Raw genomic sequence first — 22,318 nt, 5'->3', positions numbered from 1 at the left:
CTAAGATGGCGGCTGCAGGCGGGGCAGCCATTACGGAGCAGGGCCGGGAGGACTCAACCGCGCTATCCCATGTAGGTGAGGCCCGAGCTTCCCCGCTGATGATGGAGCAGGAGCAGCGGTTGAACCAGCGCCTGGATACAATTCTAGAGGCCATAACCTCGACTAAGGAGGCATTGCAACAGGACATTGCGCAAGTCGCCACGGGGCTGGGTCTCCTGAGGGCGGATCATGCTAAGCTGGCGGACAAAGTAAAGGACTATGAGCAGCTGCTTCTAGACCTGACACCGGCGGTAGTGACCGCGGAACATAAAATTACGGACATCCTCAGCCGTTTGGACACGTTGGAGAGACGAGCGGAGGATGCCGAAAGCCGTAATCGACGGAACAACGTACGGGTCGTAGGCCTGCCGGAGAAAATCGAAGGGGATGATGCAGTGGCTTACATGGAGAACTGGTTTCGGACGGTGGTGGCACCGGAGGGCCTCTCATCCTTCTTCTCGCTGGAACGGGCACATAGGGTGCCAGCTCGCCCACCGGCGCTCGGTCGCCCTCCTAGACCGATGGTAGTGAAGCTCCTACACTATAAAGATCGGGACCTGTTGATCCAGAGGGCTCGAGCATTGGGCCCATTTGAGGTGGAAAATAGCCGAGTCACGATCTTCCCGGACTATACGCAAGAAGTTCAAAAGAACAGGGCATCCTTCCTGGCAGTGAAAAAGGAGCTGAGGGAGGAGGGCATCCAGTACTCATTGCTCTTCCCGGCTAAGCTGCGAGTAATCCTGGATGGGAACACTCAATTTTTCCAGACTCCTGATGAAGCGTGGTTGTGGCTAGAATTGTATCGTGCCGGCACGGACAGGACTGGTAAAAGTCAGCGAGAGAGGCCTAAACCGCTTCAGGTCCGGAAATCCCAACGAATCCGCTCACGTAACAAGCTTCAGAGAGCGAAACGGGAAGCTCAAATGGCTGCAGACAAAAGAGGTGCGCTGGCAGCGACGGCGAGCATCACACGGTCGCAACAGGAGAGTGACCTGGATGTATCGGACTCTGGTGAGGACGGAGGCAGGACCGGAGAAGAACTATCGGAGGCGGAGAGCTCGAAGGGCCCGGCGGTCACCCCACAGACGTCTGACGGGATCTTTAATGGATGACTCGTGTATGGGACTTATGACACTATACTTCTCGCAGAGAAATATTCAGTTGGTACTAGAAGGGCTGCCAGGTAGGGTGTGGCATTAGCAGTGCGGAATGGAAGGCGCGGGGCGCGGGCTCCGCCTGCCCTGGGTCGGCGATAATTCACCCCCTTGGGGCCCTTAAGGCCTTCTGTGGTGGCGACCACAGATTAGTCTGATGTGTGTTAAGTTTAAGGTTTGGATCAGGGCTGAAACTGGGTTATTAGGCTCTGTCCTGGGGAGTGGGGTTTGGGGAGTTTTTTCTACAATTCTTTTGGGGGGTAGCAACTGCTGCGATGTGGGTAATGACTGGCTGCACCTGAACTGGATCGTTATGGATTATCATGGGGACGTTACCTAACTTGAAATGCCTAACATGGAATGTCCGAGGACTGCGAACTATGATCAAACGCCACAAAGTGCATGCTTATTTGGTGAGGCGGGGTGTTCAGATTGCAATGTTACAGGAGACTCATTTAACTAAACAGGAATGCACTGCGCTACAGAAGAGATGGCGAGGTCAGGTCTTTGGTACCACTTATTCCGCGTTCGCTAGAGGGGTCCTGATATGGGGTCGAGCGGGTGTACCGTTCCAGATGTTGAACCAGCTGGTGGATCCTGAGGGTAGATATGTGGCGGTGGAGGGGAGGTTATATGGCCGGGATGTGGTTTTGTGCTGTGTATATGCCCCGAATGTTGACCAGGCTCGCTTCTTTGATGGCCTATCGTGCTCACTGGCCTCTTTCTTGGCGGGTCCTGTGATTCTGGGAGGGGATTTTAACTCAATCACTGATGTGGCACTGGATAGGTCGCACCCACCACTGGCTGATTCCCCAATACGTAGACTAGCTGCACACAGGAAGGATTGGCAGGGAAGGTGGGGACTGCTGGATGTATGGCGGAGCAACATCAGGATAGTAGGGATATTCCTTTTTCTCGGCCCTCCATGCTCTACACGTCAGGATCGATTCGGTCCTGTGCAGTGGTTCCCTGGCTGCAATGGTCACCCATACGGAGTACCTGACCAGGACAATCTCGGATCATAATCCTTTGTTGGTGCACGTACAATGGCAACGCGCGAGATCCGTGATTCCAACATGGCGGCGGCGGCCCGACACCTTGGAAGATTCGGTGTTTAGTGACGCGGTCCAACAAGGCATCGACCAATACTTTGGGGAAAATGAGGGTACAGCTAATAGTAGGTCCACTGAATGGGATGCGATGAAAGTGGTGGTGAGAGGAGTGTGTATGGGTAGGTCCTCGAATGCCCGAACTTCGGTGTTGAATGCGCTTGCCAAAGCGGAAGAGAAGTTGAGGGGTCTGGAACAGCGTAGACCGGACCGACCGGACTTACAAGCCCGGTTATTGGAAGCCAAGGAGGTAGTGGCGACTGAAACGGAACGGCTACGGAGCTATGATTATAGGCAATATGCCATCAAAGCACATGCTGAAAGGGATAAGGTAGGCACGCTCCTGGCCAGGCTTGCTAAACCTGAAATCAGAGGCTGCCCAATCTGGAGCATAAAAACTGCATCGGGGGAGATGGTTTATTCGCAGACAGCGGTGATGGAGTGTTTTCGGACCTATTATGCGGAGTTGTACGAGTGCCAACTGGGGGTGGAGGCCCGGGAGATCAGTGATTACTTGGAATCGATGCAGCTTCCGGTGCTGGATGACGACGATGCGAAGGACTTGGGAGGGCCTATCACGCTCGCCGAGATCAGGGCGGCCATTAAACATATGGCGAGGAACAAAACGCCCGGGGTGGATGGCCTGCCGATTGAATTTTATCAGAAGTATGTAGATAGTTTGGCGCCTAGATTACTGGTGGTGTACGGGGAAGCTAGCAGGTTGGGGTGTCTGTCCAGATCGATGAGGGAAGCGTTGATAGTACCATTGCTGAAACCCGGCAGAGAGGCATCAGATGTAAGGTCATATAGGCCGTTGTCCATGTTGACAGTAGACTACAAGATATTGAGCCGTATTCTAGCCACCAGGTTGGCTCCACATATGACCAGGTTGGTGCACAGGGACCAAGCAGGGTTTATCCCTACGAGGAACACGACGCTTAATATTCGTCGTCTAATTGGGATATTGGACGGCACGGCGGACGCAGACGGTGACCCGGCAGTGTTATCTGTGGATATTGAGAAAGCCTTTGATAGCCTGGAATGGGTCTACTTAGAAGAAGTCCTGGTGAAGTTTGGCCTTGGCGAGGGGTTTCGTAGATGGACGAAGGTGTTGTATTCTTCGGCCACAGCGAGGGTACGCCTGGGCACTCTTGTATCCGCGGATTATCCAGTTTGTAGAGGGACGAGACAGGGGTGTTCGCTATCCCCATTGCTGTTTGCACTAGCGATGGAACCATTAGCAGCACGAGCCAGGTCAGGAGTCATGTACGCGGGGATCGAAAGAGGTGAGCAATCGCACTATATATCTTTATATGCAGACGACTTGCTGCTGTATATGGCGGATGCAGAGCAGGCTCTGGAGGGGGCGATGAATATGTTATCCGAGTTTGGTCGGTTGTCGGGCCTCATGGTTAATTGGACAAAGACTTGCATCTTTCCGCTTAGGGCGGACACACCGTGCCCACCTGGTGCTATAGGGGTGGTCTGAGAGCCATCTTGTTTCACTTATTTAGGAGTCCGCATCTACCATGAGGTCGCAAATCTGTTGGAGGGTAATATTGGGCGATGTATAAGAGCACTGAGAGGCTGTATATCCTTTCGGGCCTCCCTCCCCTTGTCGGTATTGGGTAGAGTAGCTCTATTGAAGATGGTGGCGCTCCCAAGATTACTTTATTATTTCCGCACGCTACCTATTTGGATTCCTCAGAGGATCTTTAAGGACCTGCGGACGATGATAATCGACTTCCTCTGGGGGCACGGACGACGTAGAGTAGCATTGAACACCTTGCTTCGACCCAAGCTTGAGGGGGGGATGGCAATCCCCGATTTTGAGTTGTAATATTTGGCTGCGCAGCTTCAGGTTCTCACGCAGCACGTAGCTAGGGTATTCAGAGGGCCGGAACACGAACGAGGGAATGGTATACAACGTCATGTCCTGGCTTACATTATCATGCTAGAGAACCTCTAGTTTCATCCCTTTAAGGCACACATTTATTGTCTTTCCAGTTGAAAAAAGACTTCCACTCCTTTATTTGCTAATACATAAGTGTCTTTTTAATTGATTTGCATTAAGCTTCTGTTTTTCATCTTCATTTCATTTTCATATGAGTTTTAGCCAAATAAACTTCAGGCAATGTCATTTCAAAGTCTCCAATGCATTTCGGGCATTCGATATACAGATCACCCACCATCTGCAATCCCAGCTCCTCCCATTCCAGCAGCGGAGACCAATCGCCACCATGCAGCAGCGCGGTCAACATTCCCAACGGTATCTCCGGTGCATAAGGTCGGGACGCCTTCGCTCTCTTCAAACTCCTATGCCAACACAACCTGAGCGTCTTTTCCTCCATAGTGAGGCCTCGTAACTCTAGTTTCTGCTGCATGATAATGTAATAAGTTGTTGGATAGATACACAGCTGGTTTTATTATGGTACTCGTAATAGAGTTGGCTCTTGTTTTTTGGTGCTCCTAAAGGTGACGTCGAGGGTCCGACGGCGTCTTTGAACATTGGGTGAAAGTGAAGCTAGAGAACCTCTAGTTTCATCCCTTTAAGGCACACATTTTATTGTCTTTCCAGTTGAAAAAAGACTTCCACTCCTTTATTTGCTAATACATAAGTGTCTTTTTAATTGATTTGCATTAAGCTTCTGTTTTTCATCTTCATTTCATTTTCATATGAGTTTTAGCCAAATAAACTTCAGGCAATGTCATTTCAAAGTCTCCAATGCATTTCGGGCATTGTTTGCATGCCCTTCATCAGGGAATCGACACTGTAAACATAATGCGGTAACAATTACAATCCTGTTTGGTGATCATTATAAATCATAATCATTTCAAAAGGCTTTAGTAAATAATATCTGCACATTGTGAAACGTTATGTGTTCAATAATATCAAATGAGGTTCTTGGTACCCAAGGGTCGCATGCATATGCGTGTGATTATGACTCGAATAACAAGTGCAACGGAAAAAATTAAAAACGATGTGTCACTTACAAGCCTTTCCTCGCGCGTTTATATACATCTGTGAAAAAGCATAAAAGACTCAGTCAGCGGTGCTGTGTGAGCGTTTAGGTGAAGCGCTCGGTATGCTTTCAGTCTGGCGGTTATGTTGGACTAACCTGTGATGTTGGTTTGGCGAGCTCGGATCAGTTAACAATCTTCTGCAACGTCGGCGCAGACGAACTCTGGTCGCGTTTTACTGTTATGAAAAAGTGCCGGTCATGTGACCATGGACATAGTCGATAGACTATTGGTGTCACCCGTTAATGCGTGGAGGCTGATATAATCAAGGGGATCCCTTTGTAGTGACTAGGTGGATGTCTTGTGGTAAAAATAAGAAATTAATGGGGCGGGTGGGTTAAAATGATCGAAAATGAATTGTTAAGTAAAAGGGGCATGGTAACATAGTTAAAGTGCGGCTCGGGTAAAAAAGTCCCGGGTGAGGCTAGAACCCTGTGATGTGTTAGTGTAATGATGGGTTGCTCTATTCGTAGAGCTACCTCGTAGTTCTGGAAGTATGTGTTGGAACATGTCTGTGGGGTGAATTGTAGTGAGCATAGTTTAGAGATGTGTCTGGTGATTATGTGAACAGGCACAGTATTAACAAGATTCAGTTATTTATCTCACTGCCCCATCCCAGCTCAGAACCTGGCTATATGCAAATCAGTCTGTCCCTGGCCCAGTGCATCATGGGAACAGGGCAGACCAAACTACCAAGCCAATTCTTCACCATAAAGGAGACAAGCTACCGGGGACCGGTTTCTGGCATTTCAGCCGTCTTCGGCCCGGCTTGCTTGAATCCTGATGGAGCAGTGAGAAAGGGACTCATGTCTGAGTATACCCTGCCACACCTATAGTGGCCAAAATCGATTCACAAAGGGGGTGGTGATGAACAGAGTGTCTGAATTGAGCAGACCACTCTTACCCAGTCCAAAGATCAGGGCTTGATCCATCACCGTTATTTATCTCACTGCCCCATCCCAGCTCAGAACCTGGCTATATGCAAATCAGTCTGTCCCTGGCCCAGTGCATCATGGGAACAGGGCAGACCAAACTACCAAGCCAATTCTTCACCATAAAGGAGACAAGCTACCGGGGACCGGTTTCTGGCATTTCAGCCGTCTTCGGCCCGGCTTGCTTGAATCCTGATGGAGCAGTGAGAAAGGGACTCATGTCTGAGTATACCCTGCCACACCTATAGTGGCCAAAATCGATTCACAAAGGGGGTGGTGATGAACAGAGTGTCTGAATTGAGCAGACCACTCTTACCCAGTCCAAAGATCAGGGCTTGATCCATCACCGTTATTTATCTCACTGCCCCATCCCAGCTCAGAACCTGGCTATATGCAAATCAGTCTGTCCCTGGCCCAGTGCATCATGGGAACAGGGCAGACCAAACTACCAAGCCAATTCTTCACCATAAAGGAGACAAGCTACCGGGGACCGGTTTCTGGCATTTCAGCCGTCTTCGGCCCGGCTTGCTTGAATCCTGATGGAGCAGTGAGAAAGGGACTCATGTCTGAGTATACCCTGCCACACCTATAGTGGCCAAAATCGATTCACAAAGGGGGTGGTGATGAACAGAGTGTCTGAATTGAGCAGACCACTCTTACCCAGTCCAAAGATCAGGGCTTGATCCATCACCGTTATTTATCTCACTGCCCCATCCCAGCTCAGAACCTGGCTATATGCAAAAATATGAGACCAAATGGAGGGAAGCAATAGGAGTAACAGAGGACGTATTCTTAAGGTCACTAAGATTAGGACGGGAAACCCTGTGTTCAGCGGCACTGCAGGCACAACACTATAAGACGCTATACAAACTCTACTACACACCAGCTAGAATTGCCCAGTGGGGAGGAACACAGGGGGTTAGGTGCCCTAGGTGCGACAGTACGGAGGCAGATATAGTGCATATGTTTGCGGGGTGCCCAAACCTTTCTCCGCTAATAAAAAGTATTGAAACATTTTTTGATAACTCCTTGGCATATAAATTGAAGCTGACACCAGAAGTAATACTACTAGGACTAGAGGGGAGTAACTCACAGCAAAATCAAAATGGGGGGGTTTTTGTTTGTGGCCATGGCTGTTTTGCGCCTATGTATAGCAGCTGCTTGGAAAGATAAGATACCACCCCCGTTCCAGCACTGGTTGGCTAGGTTACTGCATATGTATAATCTGGAGAAAGCTATCTATGCCAGAAGGGGGAAAAAGGGTAGAGCACTGGGACTACAGCTGTGGAAGCCCATTTTAGAATGGAAAAGTAGGATGGCAAGTGTCTAGGGGGGCGAAGAGCTGGATGTGATAAAATATATATATGCATACATATGCCTCTTTGGGGTATCTTCTGTCCCCTTTACATTTCCCTTTAACTGCGTTTTATTAATGTTTTCTTATCTACTGTGTTCTTCTTTTTCTTCCCCAATTCGTTTTGTTTTGCTATAAGATGTATATATTATGGAAGTATGCAAGTATGCAATGGAATTGTTTTATGTGATTATTCAGAAACTTACCTGCTGTTGAAAGATATTGACTGGTGCGGGGGGGGGGGGGGGGGTAACAAATTGTTGTAAAAATTGTCAATAAAAATATTTAAAAAATTAAATAAAAAATAAAGTTTGTTATACTAGAAACCGTACAGAAAATTGAGGGGAGAGACAATACTAAATAGCTCCTAAGAAGAGAGAACTTTTGGATTCAAAAACTTTCCACACAAAAGCCGACAGGCTTAAATGAAAGAATCGAACTGTCATGCTACCTGTAAATATTTGCTCTGATGACTGAATCTTGTTAATACTGTGCCTGTTCACATAATCACCAGACACATCTCTAAACTATGCTCACTACAATTCACCCCACAGACATGTTCCAACACATACTTCCAGAACTACGAGGTAGCTCTACGAATAGAGCAACCCATCATTACACTAACACATCACAGGGTTCTAGCCTCACCCGGGACTTTTTTACCCGAGCCGCACTTTAACTATGTTACCATGCCCCTTTTACTTAACAATTCATTTTCGATCATTTTAACCCACCCGCCCCATTAATTTCTTATTTTTACCACAAGACATCCACCTAGTCACTACAAAGGGATCCCCTTGATTATATCAGCCCCCACGCATTAACGGGTGAGACCAATAGTCTATCGACTATGTCCATGGTCACATGACCGGCACTTTTTCATAACAGTAAAACGCGGACAGAGTTCGTCTGCGCCGACGTTGCAGAAGATTGTTAACTGATCCGAGCTCGCCAAACCAACATCACAGGTTAGTCCAACATAACCGCCAGACTGAAAGCATACCGAGCGCTTCACCTAAACGCTCACACAGCACCGCTGACTGAGTCTTTTATGCTTTTTCACAGATGTATATAAACGCGTGAGGAAAGGCTTGTAAGTGACACATCGTCTTTAATTTTTTCCGTTGCACTTGTTATTCGAGTCATAATCACACGCATATGCATGCGACCCTTGGGTTCCAAGAACCTCATTTGATATTATTGAACACATAACGTTTCACAATGTGCAGATATTATTTACTAAAGCCTTGTGAAATGATTATGATTTATAATGATCACCAAACAGGATTGTAATTGTTACCGCATTATGTTTACAGTGTCGATTCCCTGATGAAGGGCATGCAAACAATGCCCGAAATGCATTGGAGACTTTGAAATGACATTGCCTGAAGTTTATTTGGCTAAAACTCATATGAAAATGAAATGAAGATGAAAAACAGAAGCTTAATGCAAATCAATTAAAAAGACACTTATGTATTAGCAAATAAAGGAGTGGAAGTCTTTTTTCAACTGGAAAGACAATAAAATGTGTGCCTTAAAGGGATGAAACTAGAGGTTCTCTAGCTTCACTTTCACCCAATGTTCAAAGACGCCGTCGGACCCTCGACGTCACCTTTAGGAGCACCAAAAAACAAGAGCCAACTCTATTACGAGTACCATAATAAAACCAGCTGTGTATCTATCCAACAACTTATTACATTATCATGCAGCAGAAACTAGAGTTACGAGGCCTCACTATGGAGGAAAAGACGCTCAGGTTGTGTTGGCATAGGAGTTTGAAGAGAGCGAAGGCGTCCCGACCTTATGCACCGGAGATACCGTTGGGAATGTTGACCGCGCTGCTGCATGGTGGCGATTGGTCTCCGCTGCTGGAATGGGAGGAGCTGGGATTGCAGATGGTGGGTGATCTGTATATCGATGGAACGTTGGTCCCCTTCCAGACGCTGCAGGAACAGTTTGGGCTGCCGGAGGGGAGCTTCCTCTTGCATGCGGCTGTGGTGGCGGCAATGCAGAAACACTGGAAAGGGGGGCTCCTTGAACCGGAAACGACTATGGCTTGTCAGTATGTCGTGATGGCCGCAGGTACATTTAAAGCGGTGACCTGCCTCCATAATAGGATGTTGCATGAGGGGTTGGATCCGCTCCTAGGCCTGAAATCGAAATGGGAACTTAGCATAGGTAGGCCCATTCCGGATACGGTGTGGGGACATATCCTGAAGCGCACATGGAAGGGAACAAGGAATGCACGCTTTCAACAGGTACACTTTTACGTCCTGCATAGGGCTTACCTGACCCCGGAGAAGATTAAACGGTATTTCCGGGTGCAGGAGGCGCGATGCCCGAGGTGCCTGGCACTGGAGGTTGATATAGATCACTTGTTGTGGGGCTGTCCAAAGCTGGGGACTTACTGGGTAGAGGTTGGGGAACTCCTAAATGCAGTGACCGACCGGGAGGTGGATTTTGACATGGCGGCATGTTTGTTGCTCTGGTTCCCACACACGAAGAATACAAAGGTGATGAGTAAATTCATTGATCTGGGGCTTATACTGGCGCAGAGGGAAATCACTTGGCATTAGAAGTCCAGGGAGGGACCGTCAGTGAGGAGATGGGTGAATGAACTGTTGAGATGGTCTGAATGTGAGAGTGTGCTCCGTATGAGACAGGCAGTCAAGATTGACAATGAATAGAGCCTAGAAATGGCGAGAGCGTGGGAGATGATAGTCCAGGCGTTGCGTGATTCCATGGTGGAGGACGAAGACTGAGCTATTTGTGCATACGGGCTCCATGAGGCTTATGAGTATAACGGTATCAATCGATCTGTAGCGAGACCCATTGTAGAGATAGGAACATGGCCCACATCGTTAGCGGTTGCAGGGGGGGGGGGGTTGTTTGGGGGTTGTTGGGGGTGGGGTTAGGCACCGAGGCCCAGGTCGAGAGGCAGCAGTTATTTCCGGGGTTGGACGTATCCCCAGCGTGACAGGAGGGCCCAGATAGGCAGTGGGGAAGGGGCAGGGACACATGAGACTGACATGATAGGGGCCCACCATTGGATGGACTGGGGTCCAGGATTACGAGTATCGCTTGCATAACTGGAATGCTAGTGACTGCTGGATGGTGTTGTGGGAGGGTTAGGAGTTTAGGGGGGTAAAACGCAGATACACAAAGCTGTTATTGACCAATTATCCCTCAGGGATGCTCACTATGATGTTCTTGCTGGAAGTATGGATTACCACGCCGCCCGGCCTCCGGGATACGGGCTGAATGGCTGTGTACGATCTATGGTTTATTTTATCCATGCGTGGGGACACCATGAGTGTGCTGGTTGATTTATTATATGCAATGGTTTCTAATTCTGCAATAAAACAAATTTTTAAAAAAAAATGGACTCTCTTCTTGTCGCAGGTTCTGCAAGGTTTGAACAAGGCCTTCTTGTCAGACATCTTGATAGGATAAACTGAGTTGGCACTCAGGGAGACTCCCTTCCACAGGACGTGCGGTGAAAATCTGAGGAGAACTGGCTCTGCAGAGAAGGGTCTAGAGAATGCTGGTAGCTGATTGGTTGTACCAAAAGTTTGGTTCTTTTAGCATAATGATGTATATAGGCTACTAGGATTTGGGCCTCAGGCCTTATTCCTTAGGGCCTACTACTGTTATTTACCTTTGGTCCTGCTATTTTATTTACTGTGAGACTCTCACCTCGACAACAGGGAATGATTCAGGCATGTGAATCTATGAAAGATACCCCAATACTGGATAAGGTCTGAAACAAATTGTGCCGACAAGTTAAGGCAGTGAGAACAGAATAGGGTTGGCTCTAATCAGCAAGGCTGAGCCTGTATCATAAGTAACAAGAGAAAATGCCAGTGCTGATAAACTTAATTCAACAGTGAGATAAATCTTCCACAAGCAGAAAATCAAATTCCAGAAAGGGAATGCTCATTAGTCGCAATTTTATTTTATAGAGAATTTCCACAATATTTTATAAAAGTTCTTTTTACATTTGAAAGAAAAAGCATTAGGACAAAATCAGAACTAAGAACGGACACATAAAAGTACAATCACCTGGAATGAACCACCATTCAAAGATACAGTCATATCACATTCGCCACACATTCAACGCATACACACTTAGCTTAAGCGTACCATATATACATTATGTACAAGGGAAGAGGAATATATACACACAACTGGAACTGCATTAATTAAACAGAAAAGTTCACAATTTTGGTTAGAAGACAATACACTACCAAGGATTTTACAATTTCAATAAGTCTTTGCAAAAATGAGTGAAGGTCATTACTGTACAACAAATAATGTGGAGTCTATACAAAGGCTTGACTTTTAAATCAGGATGGCAGACCAGTGAGGAAAAAGGGCCTACGCGTTTCGAATCTCCTTTAATCCTATGGAGATTCTCATCAGGGCCTCAGGCAGCTGCACAGGGGGGAAGAAAAAAGAGAAACATGTATCTTTTTTTCAAGAAGTTTAACACAGAAGTGACAAGAGAGTCAACAATCTAACACATTTGTAATTAGCAGGATCAATTTGCTGCAAACAGAGTCTCCTAATAAAATCTCTAAGCTCAGTGAAATCCCAGCAGGGACAACCTATTCAGTTGAACAGCCAAAGAGAATGAAGGGAGATGGAGTTTGGACTCAAGTTTTGAACTACTTGGGTTGAATGTAGGGGTCTTAAGGATGGAACTAGAGTCTTTAGGCTACATTTGCGATAGTGTGCTCATTAGGTTGGTAGTGGGTCCAAGAAGAACTCACCACCAGGGTTGCTGCAACAAAAGCTGGCGGTGGTCCGGATGGGAATGAGGGATGATCAAAAAACAGGAGGGAAATCAATCTGTGAAACAGGGGAGGGTGTTTACAGTTATTTAACAAGGAAATAAAGGTGGTAGACGTTATGGGTGTGTGCCCAGGGGGGTTCTCTTACCACTCGAAAATGAGAGATGAGTCCAGGCGGCAAGCAACACGGAATTGTTATCGCCGATACTGTCAACAGTACGAGGATCAGATGCTTTTCAGCGTCGTGTCTATACGACGCATCCCAGGCTCGAGGTCCTGTAGTAACCAAAAACACGGGGATTAAAGAGAGGTGGCCGGGGGGGGGAAAAGATTAAAGCTGTATTTAACAACTTGTTGGTGGCATCACCTGTCTAGCGTGAAGTTTAAACCCGTCTTAATTAGGCATTTTTCGGTGGTGGCAGAGTCAGCACAGGTCGGTATGAGTCGCGTGTGCTGTATAAATGGAAGCACACAGAACAAGCGGGTTAACATCGAGAAGAGTTGGCGGCGGGAAGGTTAGCAGGAATAACTTGGTAGACTAACCAGGGGCGGGGAGGGTATGTAGCAGTCTCTTACCAGATTTAAGGGGCTTGTTTCTTCCAGCGCTCCGAACGATCGGCGTCTCCGCGTTCACTACTCCCTCGCGCATGCGCGTTGACAGGCCACGGAGGACTCGCATTTTATAGGGGGATTCTCTACTATGTCATCAAGACCTGAGCGAATAGGAGGATCTCTACTCGAATACGGCACTACAACGTTTACAATGCACAAAGAGTGCAACAGCCCAATGGAATGTATATGTATAAACAGGTTATTGCATGTGAATACCGAGTGTGCAGCCTGTGACCTAGTCTACACGGATTGCAAAGTCCACAGCATATAACCCAGTGTGTACAGGGTATGAAGTGTATATGATAAACTGGAGCCCCTACGGGGGAACAGGTGGTGGAGAAAATAGCACTTTAAAGCCTATAAATTTCTGACAGTTCATTCAAACCTGAAGTCGCTGTGTCAAATTTGACAATCAACAAGGCTTCCCTTTTAGACAAAAGGAGGCTCATATCACCTCCCCTGGGGTTTTTTTCTATTCTGGATATGACTGTCCACTTAAAATCATTGGGTCCATGTTGCATTCTTTTCCAATGATTTACAAGTGGAGCATTTTCGACATTTCTCTTCAGCCTCGATTTGTGTTGCGTTATGCGTTGTCGCACTTCCTGTTCCGTCTTACCAATGTACAGGCAATCGCATGGGCATTTGATGCCATATACTACAAATCTTGATTTGCAGTTACTAAACACCTCATGTTTCCATGATATGCCTTTATGTTGAAAGACAGAGCCTTGAAGGGTATTGTCACAGCAGAGGCAGGTCCCACATTTATGATGGCCTAGCACAGGTGCCAGACCCATCATTTGGCGGAGGGATGGTTGATTTTGAGTTGGCATGGCGGCTCTTACCACATGGTTTGCAACGCTATTCTCGCGTTTAAATGCAAACAATGGCGGATCTTTTAACCGTTCATCTAGGTTTTGCACCAGATGCCAGTTTTGACCGATAATCCGTTTCAGCTGATTCGCATTCGGGCAGAAGGTGGTCACTCATACCTGGCGCTTTTGCTCAGATTTCTTTTTTCGCTCCAACAGTGTTTCACGGGGAGTCCACCTCGCTCGTTTCACACTGTTCTTCACCAAATTTTTGGGGTAACCCCTGTCGCACAGTTTTGAAACCAGTTTTTCAGCGTGGTCATTAAAATCCTGATCAAATGTGCAGTTTCTGCGCACGCGCAGAAACTGCCCATACGGGAGGTTATCCCTTAGGCTTCTCGGGTGGTTACTCTGATAAAGTAGTGCTTTATTGCGATCTGTAGGTTTTGTAAATAAGGTCGTTGCCAACCTGCCTGCCTTAGGGAATACTTCCACGTCCAGGAAAGCGATTTTAGTTTCAGAATGGGAAAGGCTGAATTGGATATCCACTGTTCTATTATTGAGCCATTGGTGGAATTGGGTCAGATTGTCAATTCCTCCTGTCCATATCATAAAGACGTCGTCTATGAAACGATACCATTTGTAGATGTAAGCTCCATACGGGTTGTTATTATGTATGTAGGTGTCTTCATACATCGACATAAACAACAGAGCCAACTCTGGGGCAAAAGGACACCCCATTGCCACCCCTTTGCGCGAGGGAGTAGTGAACGCGGAGACGCCGATCGTTCGGAGCGCTGGAAGAAACAAGCCCCTTAAATCTGGTAAGAGACTGCTACATACCCTCCCCGCCCCTGGTTAGTCTACCAAGTTATTCCTGCTAACCTTCCCGCCGCCAACTCTTCTCGATATTAACCCGCTTGTTCTGTGTGCTTCCATTTATACAGCACACGCGACTCATACCGACCTGTGCTGACTCTGCCACCACCGAAAAATGCCTAATTAAGACAGGTTTAAACTTCACGCTAGACAGGTGATGCCACCAACAAGTTGTTAAATACAGCTTTCATCTTTTCCCCCCCCGGCCACCTCTCTTTAATCCCCGTGTTTTTGGTTACTACAGGACCTCGAGCCTGGGATGCGTCGTATAGACACGACGCTGAAAAGCATCTGATCCTCGTGCTGTTGACAGTATCGGCGATAACAATTCTGTGTTGCTTGCCGCCTGGACTCATCTCTCGTTTTCGAGTGGTAAGAGAACCCCCCTGGGCACACACCCATAACGTCTACCACCTTTATTTCCTTGTTAAATAACTGTAAACACCCTCCCCCGTTTCACAGATTGATTTCCCTCCTGTTTTTTGATCATCCCTCATTCCCATCCGGACCACCGCCAGCTTTTGTTGCAGCAACCCTGGTGGTAAGTTCTTCTTGGACCCACTACCAACCTAATGAGCACACTATCGCAAATGTAGCCTAAAGACTCTAGTTCCATCCTTAAGACCCCTACATTCAACCTAAGTAGTTCAAAACTTGAGTCCAAACTCCATCTCCCTTCATTCTCTTTGGCTGTTCCACTGAATAGGTTGTCCCTGCTGGGATTTCACTGAGCTTAGAGATTTTATTAGGAGACTCTGTTTGCAGCAAATTGATCCTGCTAATTACAAATGTGTTAGATTGTTGACTCTCTTGTCACTTCTGTGTTAAACTTCTTGAAAAAAAGATACATGTTTCTCTTTTTTCTTCCCCCCTGTGCAGCTGCCTGAGGCCCTGATGAGAATCTCCATAGGATTAAAGGAGATTCGAAACGCGTAGGCCCTTTTTCCTCACTGGTCTGCCATCCTGATTTAAAAGTCAAGCCTTTGTATAGACTCCACATTATTTGTTGTACAGTAATGACCTTCACTCATTTTTGCAAAGACTTATTGAAATTGTAAAATCCTTGGTAGTGTATTGTCTTCTAACCAAAATTGTGAACTTTTCTGTTTAATTAATGCAGTTCCAGTTGTGTGTATATATTCCTCTTCCCTTGTACATAATGTATATATGGTACGCTTAAGCTAAGTGTGTATGCGTTGAATGTGTGGCGAATGTGATATGACTGTATCTTTGAATGGTGGTTCATTCCAGGTGATTGTACTTTTATGTGTCCGTTCTTAGTTCTGATTTTGTCCTAATGCTTTTTCTTTCAAATGTAAAAAGAACTTTTATAAAATATTGTGGAAATACTCTATAAAATAAAATTGCGACTAATGAGCATTCCCTTTCTGGAATTTGATTTTCTGCTTGTGGAAGATTTATCTCACTGTTGAATTAAGTTTATCAGCACTGACAAGTTAAGGCAGGGCATCATTCTTCAAAACAATTTGTGAAGCATTAGATGTTCTCGAGGATGTACGGAATATAAGTGATGACACTGGTATATTGTACACACAGTCACGAAGAGCAACAACAAGTGACAGCAGTATTAAAGTCATTTCTGGACGCAGGTCTAGCTCTTAACAAAAGCATCAAAGAGCATTTGACACAGTGCGCAGAACATACCACAGTGACCTCGTTTATACCATGCATAACAACAGAACATCTGATGGATGCAAGACTTATTAGACTAGAACCCATCCTCCATGCATTCAGCAGACACCAGAAAAACCATTACAACTGCACGTGCAAGCACAGAGCAATCACAGGTGGAACAAAATCAATACAGCCATACTGAGAAACGCTTGTAACAGTCATGACATAGATGTTTCAAACTCTACCTCAATGACCAAACTAAATCTAAGACCACAAATCACTATTTTTTATTTTATTTTCAACGCAAAAATGTCAACACCAGCAGCATGAATAGAGCAAAGATACTTCACCTACAGAATCATGCATACCAGGTCCTGTAAACATTGGGAGAAACAAGCCCTGTGAGTCTTTCATCAAGGTATCCAAAACCATCAGATTCACAAGCTAAGATGGGGTGAGTTTGAAGGTGACTCAGCCCTAGGAATGGTCCCTGCCTCTTCACTGGACCTCTTGGTAGAAAGGAACAATGTGTGTAGACGTCTGAGTGTGTGTTTTACACCATACATCCTAGCATGCATAGCTTCTATTGAAATTTAAAATGATTGTCAGTGACGTGCCAATAACTGTACTCCTGAGTGTCTTTGATCAGATTGCCCCTTCTTGATGGCAGCCCCGCGGGTACATCTCCAGAGGGAGACTGTAACCCCTTTTATTTCTGGCTTCTCAAGGACCGATTCAAACCGCAGTCAAACAGAACAGTCTCAAATCACAATCTTACTTCCTATTCCTTGTTATTAGGTTTCAGATGGGACTGCCCTGGAACAATAGACAGCAAAAGTTATGCATGCATAGGTGTAACAGCCATATTCTCTCCACTTCATTTTCCAAGCACGCTGGGACTGGTTATTTAAGTCCAATTATTTCAATATTCAAGTGTTCAGAAACTTAGGTTTTCAATGGCTGGCTGTGTAGGGAGGTTAAGGGTTCGTGGGCTGGGTTCTCATGTGGCAGAGGAGAGCAATTCAGTTCTGGAATTACTAATGAACTTGATTTCGAAAGGTCTTCTTAGGCTTTAAGGTAGTGAGATTAGAAAAATGGCCATCCACCCCCCCCCCCTGCATACCACACACAATGAAGATTAAGACCACAAAGACCCTGTTTGTGCCATGTTCTCAAAAAAAGTAATACATGGGCGCTGCTTGATTCCTATGCAGTATGCAAATGTAAATATCTGTAAGGCTGCAGACTCTAATGTCATGGGGGATGTCGTCCGGATATTCATTCAGTAGCAGATGGTGAACTCTGCACTAGATGAGACTGTGGTAACCTAAGATCCAGCAATCACCGTGCTGCACACTGAAGCCCACATCGAGGACGCTCAGTCAAAGAGGTCCACCATACTTGGACACTCTATGGTAAATAAAACCATACCTGTTAATGCTGCCGGAGAGGGAGGTAACGTGAGGGAAGTGTGCCAGGAGAGCACTCTTCAAGCCAGCAACATATACTGGGTAAGTAGTTCGCTACCAGAAAGCAAATAGTGTTACGAATGACAGAGGCATTAGACAGATTACTATTACAATGAAAGGGAAATAGAGGATCCTGTTTGGGAAAAGAAGGCAGCGATATCTTTATATGTTATGGGTGAGGATCACCTAGAAAAGGTCTTCAGTATTACTACATCTTCGCTTATGCCTCCCACTGCTGAGGGATGTGTGCTCGTCTCATTTCCCATCTTACCCGCATGGCCGGTATGTGAAGACGATGTAGCTGTCCTCATCCGTGCGCTCCAGGAAGGTGGTGCATGTGTGCTTCTCCCAGTGTCGCATGGCCTGTCTGAATATCGCCCGCTGGCTGCCTAGAAAGATTGAGCATAGAGTTACCCCGCCATTATATCAGCCAATCAGATAGCACTATGCCTGCTCTCGCTGCCACAGGAGGACAACATTGGAGGATAGCAGATCAACATCTGTGGCTGGTTGGAAAGTTTGAGTTTTTTTGCTGTCAGTTTGCCAGAGGTTTGAATAGGAGCAAAAAATAAAGCATAAGGGAATACAAATAATGTTTACAACTATCTACCTAAAAGCCTGGAGACTCTGAATGTGTCTCACCTCCTTAAGGCTGGAGGATGCTGGTTGGAGCACCACAGTGCTGAGATTATAGCACTGCAACTTACAGAGAAGGATGCCTTCTGTGTGCAGTACCTTAAGGGCAACAAGGAACCTCACGGTATCCACAGTGCTGTCTAGGGGAGTAACGTCTGCACGCAGGGATATCAGAAGAGACATTAAAAGCCTCCACGTCACTATGTAAGCCATGTCACAGTCTATGATGGCTCTTGTGATCAGACAGATTGTAATTGTAATTACATTTATATAGTGCTTACTACCCCATATTTTTTTATTGATAACATTGTCAATTCAGTTTATCTTCAGTACCTTTGGATGTAATGCTAGACACATCTCCACAATATTATGTCAAAGACATCTAGATAAAGAGAGGGCTGATTCCCTTTACTGGCATTGGTTTCAGACATTATGGCAACTCTATTCACATTTGATGCAAAAATTGATCCACTGATGCATGCCTTCAATCTCCATCTGTTCAGCACCAAACTCCCTCATCACCCAAAAAGCATAGGCACCCCCCACCCCCAAATACACAGTTTCCCACTTACCGCTAAAGTTCCCACTGATCACATAGGGGACGACTCCATCAGGCCAGACTCGCTCTTGGCGGGATGTAGCTGCTCGACGGGTTCGTTGCCGACTCCTGCCTAGTTTTGTTCGTCGGTTCTTCCGCCTCCCTCTTCTTGGTCTGGTGCTGTTAGATCCAATGTCTGGGAGAGAAAGAAAATTGAAAATAGAGTACAACAATTCAGCTGGGGAGTGGTATGGAACACGGAATAAAGGGGGGCCTGATGACATGGTGTGATAAACGACAGGGCAGAGTGGTCTATAGAGGAATTTACTGTGTTAACGCCTCATGATTCCAAGGGTCAAGAGATAAAGGAAATCAACATGACCGATGCTCCTCTTAACTGTGAGGTACCCAATCCTCCGAGGCACCCCCGAGTGTGACAAGGGCATCAAACACTCATTTTATCATCATGTTTATCAGATTTACATTTAACAGTGCACACGTTTTTATTGGTCCAAGAAGCGCAGAGGTAAAGTGCACTGATGAGAAAAAAGTGCATTTCAGGGTCGATTGTTTTTGTGATTGACGGTGGAAACCTTTATTTAACAATTGAGAGTGGATATATGGTTGTGTTTTGGTGTTTGTTCCATTTCCCCAACACAAGTCTATTCGACTAAATTGCCATCCAATTGGGCTGTGCAATCCCTGTACCAGACCTTGTTGTGATCGGCACTCACATTATTCTTTCGAATCTGGAGCATCCAGCCTTGGCATCGAGTTAAACAGCCACTGGTAAAGGGCGTCCTCCAGCAGCAACTTCAATGAGTGGGTTTGTTAGGCCTGGAGAGCACCCACACCCAAACCCCTGGATTCCTCCCTTCACTCCTGGGCGGACTCCATATTGTAGAGGGATTTGGGGTGGGGGTCGATATACCCCATACTTAGAGGCTTAACACGGTCTGTAATGGGACAGTCCTCCAACCTTCCTCTATATAGCACTGACTGGTAGTGTAACAGTGACTCCAATAGGTTAGAGATTTGACACTACTGACTGGACTCCGTATACAGTGGTAGACCCAAGTGATGCACATGAACACCATGTTTTGTATATGATCGTCCTACCTGAATTTGGTAACTACCTGCATGTCAACAGCATCTATTCGAAAACTCTTCGTTACAACCATGGGCGGCTCCTCCACTAGTGCGGAAGATCGTTCCCCCACTTCTTTCTCAAAGTGCTAGAAAGCCAAAACATAAAATGATAATAACGAAAAGTTTTTAACATTTTATGTTTCCTTTGCGCATTGTGGGCAGGCGGGTGGAAAGGCCTGCTCTACTCATTGAGCGAGGCAGGGTAAGAGTGGTTTGCACACTCCTGAGTGCGCAAAGACTGTTTGGTCAGCCCTCACAGGCCGCCCAAACCAGTCATGCGCACTCTGCCCTGTCTCCATGCAGGCTGCATAGCAGCCTAAATAAAGAACATGGCCACCCCATTAGCCCCTGGCTGGGCGGCGTCCCGACCAATCACAATGCTGCTGCGGAAAGGTATGTTTAATTTTTTTTTCATTCCCGAGAATCCCTCCTACGCGACCTCTCACCCCCCTTCGCGAGCATTGCCAGTCGCTACTGGTTACAACCCACTCTTATGTACAGTGGCATTAGGCACACTGTGCTTTCACCATGTTGTCTTAAACACCTCACCCAACAAGTACTATAAAACCAAACTATAAACAACGCCCTTTAAAACATGCAGTCCAAAGGTTGCCCAGGAACCAGATACAATTGTGCTCTTTAGCACTGCACTAGGGATATGAAATATTCTATAAATAATGCAACTGGACCACACAGAAAGCACTTTAGGGCATGCAAGAAGTATGGTAAGTTTTATATCAGTATTTACCAAACTGTGGTTCCCAGGCCCATTGGTAGGTTGTTAGTCGTGTTTTGTTGCGTCACGAGAGTTCAAGTAATAAATAAAGATGCCTTTAGATTCTGTATTTATCTTGTCATATTTGCTGCTCTTTAAAGACAGCGGTCAAATGTCAGGCTATGACTTCTGACAAATTGCTGCTGTTTTTTTAAAATGAGAACTGGTGTTTACAAACGTCTCTCAGTTTGTAGTCAGAGAAAGAAAAGTAAAGTGAATAATGTGACATTCTTGCTGGAATCCAGATGTGTGAATGGAAAAGCTGGAGGAGGTCAGTTTTTGTAAGACACAACAAAACGTAAATAACTGCAATTGAACTGTACACATTCAGCAGCTAGGAAAGCAACATTTTTTTTGCAATTCTGAAGTGTGATGGAAACAAAGATTTTAATAGGATCAAAATAATTCACTTTACTTCGTGGCGCACAAATGATATATATTCACTGAAATCCGATTTTCACACCTCATTTGTGTGCAATTTAGTTTTAGCAGTAAACCCGTATGTCTGTGTAATTTAGAAGCAATTTCAATGGAAAATATGCTGAAAGTAAATGACAATGTGCTACCACACAATGCTTTAGTTACACTAAAAAAATTGCCTGCCTCATGGTCATTAAAGCTAGGTGGGTCGTGAAAGTTTGTTGTTCTAAAAAGTAGGTCGTAGTTCTGAAAATGTTTGGGAACCATTGTTCTATATAAATACCACTACAATAGGTGCCCAACCAGTTCTACTTTCCTTCATACTTCACTCAGGACATTGGCAGTGGCTATGAGAACACAGGATGCAGATGTATCTGAGGGGCAGATGTCGGACAGTAGAGCTATGCCACAAGAGCAAAGACCTGTTTTGGTCTAACATGGAATGCGTCTGTAAAAGTGTTTCTTTCTCAGGACTAAGCCAGAAACCCATAGCATGTGCTTGGGAAAAAAGTAAGGGAAGTGACTAAGATTATAGAGAGCACCTCTGGGAATACATCAATCTTCACAGAGGTTCAATTAGTGCTGAATCTGCGGCACAGGAAATAAGTCATATTGTCTAAGTTTCTGTGAAAGCCGCAGGGAATTGGTAAAAAGGCAAAGATCTACACTTTGGCTATAAAAAAAAGTACAAGCCCATATGTCTCACCTTTATAATGCGAGTGCCGAGCTGTTAAGTTTGCTAATGTTCGTAAATTATAGTTTAAAATAATTAGGATTTCAAAATCTTGGAGGAAAAGCAAACATATCTCATGGCATCACAAAACTGTACATTGAATTCAATGTTTTCAATCTTATTAAATGGCATGGTATATTTTTCAAATACTTTTCACTTGGGAAACTCAACAGAATTGAAAAAGAATAAGGATGTGTCAGAAAGTAAAAGGGGTACGCTTACTAGGACCCAATTTACTTTCCAATGAATTCAGCC

The 22,318-nt window shown here is 45.8% G+C and overlaps 1 protein-coding gene across 1 annotated transcript in view; it reads right to left on the bottom strand.

Annotated features, from left to right (window-relative positions):
* BMP1 (bone morphogenetic protein 1) overlaps positions 1-22,318 on the bottom strand; it is a 629,932-nt gene that overhangs the window by 389,745 nt on the left and 217,869 nt on the right. Inside the window, exons 3-4 of the mRNA XM_086943688.1 lie at positions 19,021-19,182; positions 18,084-18,201 (exon numbers count right to left, since the gene is read on the bottom strand). Coding sequence (XP_086799814.1) covers positions 18,084-18,201; positions 19,021-19,182 — 280 coding nt within the window. The remainder of the gene's footprint in view (positions 1-18,083; positions 18,202-19,020; positions 19,183-22,318) is intronic.

Source organism: Lissotriton vulgaris, chromosome 11 (assembly GCF_964263255.1).
Source record: "Lissotriton vulgaris chromosome 11, aLisVul1.2, whole genome shotgun sequence".
NCBI lineage: Eukaryota > Metazoa > Chordata > Amphibia > Caudata > Salamandridae > Lissotriton > Lissotriton vulgaris.
The sequence above is the reverse complement of the archived record's forward strand: the minus strand, read 5'-3'. Positions and strand labels throughout refer to the sequence as shown.